At 41.3% G+C, this 6020-nt stretch overlaps 4 protein-coding genes across 4 annotated transcripts; 2 read left to right on the forward strand and 2 right to left on the reverse strand.

Moving 5' to 3' along the window:
- Positions 1-890: 890 nt before the first annotated feature.
- On the reverse strand, positions 891-1787 carry SS1G_08076 (hypothetical protein; the record flags this gene model as incomplete). The annotated part of the gene is made up of 3 exons (XM_001591399.1): positions 891-1347; positions 1395-1677; positions 1733-1787. 3 exons carry the CDS (start codon positions 1785-1787, stop codon positions 891-893), a joined length of 795 nt encoding a protein of 264 aa, XP_001591449.1.
- A 492-nt stretch (positions 1788-2279) lies between these two features.
- SS1G_08077 (hypothetical protein) lies at positions 2280-3242 on the forward strand (the record flags this gene model as incomplete). The annotated part of the gene is made up of 2 exons (XM_001591400.1): positions 2280-2570; positions 2646-3242. The coding sequence occupies 2 exons, from the start codon at positions 2280-2282 to the stop codon at positions 3240-3242; spliced, it is 888 nt and encodes a 295-aa protein (XP_001591450.1).
- Positions 3243-3691: 449 nt separating this feature from the next.
- Positions 3692-4668, reverse strand: SS1G_08078 (hypothetical protein; the record flags this gene model as incomplete). Its single annotated transcript, XM_001591401.1, has 3 exons — positions 3692-4091; positions 4186-4308; positions 4586-4668. The coding sequence occupies 3 exons, from the start codon at positions 4666-4668 to the stop codon at positions 3692-3694; spliced, it is 606 nt and encodes a 201-aa protein (XP_001591451.1).
- A 272-nt stretch (positions 4669-4940) lies between these two features.
- On the forward strand, positions 4941-5520 carry SS1G_08079 (hypothetical protein; the record flags this gene model as incomplete). The annotated part of the gene is made up of 2 exons (XM_001591402.1): positions 4941-5253; positions 5393-5520. The coding sequence occupies 2 exons, from the start codon at positions 4941-4943 to the stop codon at positions 5518-5520; spliced, it is 441 nt and encodes a 146-aa protein (XP_001591452.1).
- Between the last annotated feature and the right edge of the window lie 500 nt (positions 5521-6020).

Genomic DNA, 6020 nt, shown 5'->3' on the forward strand with positions numbered 1-6020 from the left:
GATTTCTTAATAGATAGAATGGATTGATGGGTATAAAACTTATAAAAATCTCAAAATGGTTGGTCTTGGTGTTTTTGTTTGTTATGTAGTATTTGTAGGGGAATGGAATCTTAACACTTGATGAACTCAAGATCAAAGGGAATGGTGGGGTAGTTTTTCCGTGGTAAGCCAAGCGGCCGCTTTAATCCGGTTGCTCAAAGTAAGGAAGCTGGGCTGTTTGTCAGATTGTGATGTTAAAGGTTGGATCTAGGCAGTTCACTAGTCATGAAATATTCTGCTTCCATGGCCATTAAATCTCTGGGCTAGCGGAGTCTCAAGTTAATAAGACTAAAATGAATGGTTTTCATGTTAGGTAATCCTATTAAGAAAGAATTCCATATAGAAGTTAAGGGTCTCAATTCATTTACCACAACACAACACATGCATATAGTAAAAAGATATTCTATTGATATAAAACAATCAAACGCCAATGATCCACTTCTTCCCAATGTCCCAAAGAAGCTTATACAATAATCCTTGCCTTCTCTTGTCCCAAAAGCTCATGCAATGCAAACCATCCATTATCCCAATCGCTAAAGATACAAAAAAGCCTCATTATCCATTTCCAAGAAAGACAATTCTATCATCCATTTAACTACCAACCATCAATCCAATTCTAGCTTTAATTCAACAGTCCAAGTTCAAACCACAAGCCACAATATCAAGGTTCTATATGCCCTATGTATGTTAATTAAAGAAGGGGTCACAGCCCATAACATCCTTAATCAAACACATAGAGGAAGTTCCCGCTCCACAGGAGGAGTGTTTTCAATTGAGTTTGAGTGCTTATAAACGAAGGTTAAGTTGCATTTGAACAAAAAATGCACGAGGTCGTAGCCAATGAAATGATTTTATGCTCTTTTTCTTAAAACTCTTCCAACAGCAGTGCTAGCCGGTTGCGTGGGTTGTATAGATTGTGTAGCCGCTGCCTTTTTGACTTTTGCAGCAGGCGCCTTTTTAACAATAACAGTATCTGTACTGGTATTGCTGACATTTCTTCCTCGTGTAGTTTTTGGACCCGAAGTTGCGGATGCAGATTTTGCTCGAGCAGCTCCAGCTGGGTTTGTATGTGGTGCAATCTTCCTTCCTGTTCTAGTAGGTGGGCGAGAATCTGTGGTAGATTTGGCTGGTGGTGCAGGTTTAATTGGTGAGGCAGGTAAAGTCCTGGAGTTTGCGGATCTTGGTGAAAGTATTTGTTTTGGATCCATATTAACACGGGAAGTGGTTCGTTCAGGTAGAATAGGGGCAGCCTTTTGACGTTTCTTTGGGTTATCAACCTTGTTTTCCTTATCCAAACAAGCCTCGTCACTTTACATTGTTAATATATGGTCCATGTACTTGCGGGGAAAACATACCTATTCCTTTTGCTAATGTGGGATGATGTTGTGCTTTGAGTACTTGAACCGCTTTCAGACTCTTCAACAGGAATTTTCTTTTGAGTATTTTTTGGTGGAACTGGCGGTCGGACTTCATTACGCGCTGCTTGTGCACCAGTATTGTTATGTTTCTCGAACAAATCTCCAATGTTCTTTTTCCGCATTGAAATGGGTATACGATTAACGCGAATTTCAATACGCGTCTTTAAACCTTGAGCTTGAACATTATATTGTGCTCTGAGCTTTCTGGCACGTTCAGTAACTGTTGAAGGGAAATTAGTATGTGATTTGACGCGTTTTTGATGTAAATTACTTACTTTCCAGTTGCAAGTTCTCCATTAGAGCTTGCTTTTGACCTATTGTGATAGCCATTTTGTGAAGGCTATTGTGTGTGTATGTGTGTCTTTGTGTGATTCTTCGTGTGAGCAATGCGATTTGTATGGATTTGAAGTATTGTGTTGTTTTGTGTACAATTGTAGTTGCGAAATGCTGTATGGTAATTGCAAATGTTATGCTTTGAATAGAGAATCAACATCATCATTAGATTGTTATCCATCCATCATCGAAATCGCTTGCTTAGCGCCACAGATGTGGCTAAACTTTCTTACTTCCCCCCCAAACTTGAAAAGGTTACAGGGGTTTGCACGCTCCGAAGCTAGCGATGCTTGCTGTACTCTACCTTAACGCGCAAACCATAGCTACCTTGAGCAACCTTAACAAATATCAACTTCTTCCTCACCATCACCGATTACCACCACTTTCGACTCTACAATCGTCATCTGCTAACATTCGAACCTCGAAATCTACCACACCTCTTAAAATAAACCTTGCGCATATTTGCCCAACCGCAACCCATCTATCAAGATGGTTCTCGAAGCAGTTATGGTTGTAGTAGACAACAGTGAAAGCAGTCGAAATGGAGATTATACACCAACACGTTTCGAAGCACAAGCAGATGCTGTTTCATGGATCTTTTCTACCATTACTCAAGCCAATCCTGAATCGTCGGTTGGTTTAATGTCTATGGGAGGTAAAGGACCAGAGGTTCTTGTTACTTTAACGACTGATCATGGAAAGATCTTGGATGGATTACATCGTACTAAGACTAAGATTCGTGGAGTTAGTCATTTAGCTACTGGTATTCAAATCGCTGGGGTATGTTATTGTTATTTTCTATTTATTATCCTGACATGCAGCTTGGGACAAGTTCTAACATTGACTTCCGAATAGTTGGCACTCAAACATCGACAGAACAAATCCCAACGTCAACGTATAATCGTTTTTACCTGTTCTCCAATCGCAGAAGATGAGAAATCACTTGTTAAACTCGCCAAAAAGATGAAGAAGAATAACGTCTCGATTGATTTCGTTGTATTCGGAGAACTCGACGATGATGTCACTCAAAAATTGACGGCCTTCAATGAAAATGTCAAGGGAGGTGATGGGTCACATTTGGCTATAATTCCACCAGGACCAGCACTTCTCAGTGATCAATTAATGACCTCACCAATTTTGCATGGGGATGGAGCTTCAGGAGCAGCTGGTATGGGAGGAGTAGATGCTGGTGGTGATAGTAGCGCATTTGAATTTGGTATCGATCCAAGTGTGGACCCAGAGTTAGCATTGGCATTGAGAATGAGTATGGAGGATGAGAAAGCTAGAGTTGAGAAGAATGAAAAGACAAGACTTGAGAAGGAAGCAGCCGAACAATCTGCTTTAGGAGAAATTAAGGAAGAGGATGAGGCATCCGCACCTCTGTTGAATAAGGATGGGGAAGCTAGTGGAAGTGGGGATAAGAAAGATGATGATAAAATGGATACGGCTTAGATGTGGAATGATGATATAGGTTGGGGAAATGGATTGATAATTGAATGAATGGTTGGGGCTGCATGGCAAACTGGCGTTTGGTATGTACCAATAGATATCATAAACAATGGTATTTGGCTCTTTGTGAACAAATTATTTCTAGTTTGTATACTCCTTGACTCCTATGATGTTTACCCTACGTAACATCGGCATGGATCCTTTGATTTAATGCTCAAGTCCCAATGAATTCCTTCTATACCCAATATTATGTCCACATTTCGTCGTCTCTATTCAGTTCTAATGGAGAGTTCTGACAAGGTACATCTGTACCAGTATCATCTCGTATACCCGTATACTGATACTCCCCATTTACTTCTGCTCTTCGAACATAGCCTCTCGGCTCATAGCTCTTATTGACCCTTGCTGAAGTCCTCTCTCCTCTAACCCATCCCATCCCAGCACCTTTCAAACTACCTCATGTTTACCCCCCTAACCCACCTCTCCACCCCTCTTTCAAACCTTTCACACCTAATCGGCATCTCTAACTGATAAAACGGATTTTTCATCACATAATCCGTATACAATTCATATATCTTTCTTAAAATACTCTCAACATTCGGCATACCAGGTTCAGTGAATAAGAGAAATTTCGTGCCGGTAAGAGTTTGGAAACATTGGAGGCGGAATAAAGTGGTTTCTAGTACTTCAATGCCAGAGGGAGGATCAGGCCGATCATCGGAAGCTGGAGTTGAGGATAGGGAGGAAAGAGTGGAGAGAGTTTTGGAGTGTGAGGTTGTTGGGAGATGGGAGGATCCTGGGGGTAGGTGAGTGGTTGGAATGGGGTTTAGACGGGTGGAAATGGCGTGGACGCTGGATTTTGTTAGTGAGACGTCGTTGAATTCGAGAAGGTAATCCAGTCTTGAAGAAAAAACGGAGGAAGAGGAAGATTGAAATAGAGACGCACCCATGAAATGTTCCAGCAAGAACCAGATAATCATTTATAGAAAGTTTGTTCAATCCATCCGCGAAATCTTTTTGGTAGATAAGACCACCAGCTTTATTTATTATTGTGAGAGCGAAGACGACCCTATGTATTTCATGTTAGAATTGTGTTTTGAAGACTTGATTAGAAAGGTTGGAGGTGGAACTTACATTTTGATATTTGATGCGCTCAAGCAGACACTGGAACAGAAGAGCAGGGAGGGATTCGTGGTAGGAATTAATTATTCGCAGAGATTCTTTAGTACCGCAATAATCCTTCAATTCTATCCACACAGTTCAAAAATCAAAGATAAATCCCTTCAAATATCAAGCTCGGCGCATTCTTCGTAACATAAAGTTCGAGGCGGATCAATATACATAACCTTCCGGGAAGTCTGTAGCCTCGTCCCAAAACGGTTAAGTAAGCAGCCTTCCCCGGATTTCGAGATTTTGCCGACCAGCACATGTTTGTCGATCAACCCGGAACTGGCTTTCTTTCTTCCTTTCAAGTCAAAACAATATTTCCAACCGAACATATCAAATCTAGTACGAGATTGATATTGATAGGGACGACGCGATTTTGAGGAAGGAAGTTTTTTTTTTTAATTCTAGAGTTATATTCGCGAAAACGGTATCAAGTTGCAAGGACAATTGACGCTCCATCGAATTCGAACCCAGTACGAATCCACGCGCGACAACTCTTCATCATCAAAGACTTTCAAATCTTTCCCCTTAAAAATGGCAACACCGGCCCCTACATCTCGCTCGCGCGCCCCTCCAGCAGGTGACGAAGAAGCCTCTACCGTTCTCAAACTGGGAGAATTCCAAGACGTAGATGCGCTCACTCATTCGGAAGCAGCACTTGTTATTAACGCGCTTGTCGCAAAACGTCGCGGTGATCGCAAAAATGTAAATGAGACCGAGATTTTAAGTAAGACTCAAGAATACCTGGATCATTTTGCGAGGTTTAAAAGGAAGGAGAATGTGGAGGCTGTGGAGAGACTTTTGGGGAGTAGAAGTGAGTTGGCGAAATTTGAGAGAGCACAATTGGGTAGGTTCAATTCTCTTTATTTTGGTTTGTCTGGATTGGGTGCTTGAAGGGTTCTTGGAAGATAGAGGAGCCAGTCTGGGACATGGGATTTGTCGACTGAGGAAATAGTTGCGCAAAGCAATACTAACATGAGTTAAAGGTTCATTATGTTGTGACACAGCCGATGAAGCAAAGACTTTAATACCCAGTTTACAAGATAAAATCAGTGATGATGATTTAACAGAGTTATTGGATGAAATTACAAAGTTGATGGGATTTACGAATTAAGAGGGGTTTCGATTGTTGATTTCACTCGAATTAGTATATACTTGATGATCAATAACAGCGAAAGATCAAAAGGGCGTCAACAGGGGATGACTCAGGACCAAGGCAACAAAATTTATCTATCACCACTGATAGGTAGATAGCCATCATGGAGAAAACATGGGGAAAAGCATGAAGCAGGTAGAATGCATGGGCGTTGGGGACGATTTCACTTCTTTTGTAAGATGATACTTGTGGAAAAAGCATTGTTGTGGCGTTTCTTTTTTCAGTCATCTATCGTTGGGAGAGAATAAGTCATGGATGGAAGGGGGATGTAATGGAAAGAGGATGAGAGGATGAAGAGGAAAAGGAAATCTAGAAGAAAGCTGGGTGGATGTGACGATGAAGAGATATATGGGAACGTGAGATGATGGCTTGGATACAAATACACACATGGTGTGTATTCTCATTTCTCTGGCTTTCAGGCCTTGATGTAGGGATAGAATAGGAAGCAAAAGCAGGAC

Source organism: Sclerotinia sclerotiorum, genomic scaffold (genome assembly GCF_000146945.2).
Source record: "Sclerotinia sclerotiorum 1980 UF-70 scaffold_10 genomic scaffold, whole genome shotgun sequence".
Lineage (NCBI taxonomy): Eukaryota > Fungi > Ascomycota > Leotiomycetes > Helotiales > Sclerotiniaceae > Sclerotinia > Sclerotinia sclerotiorum.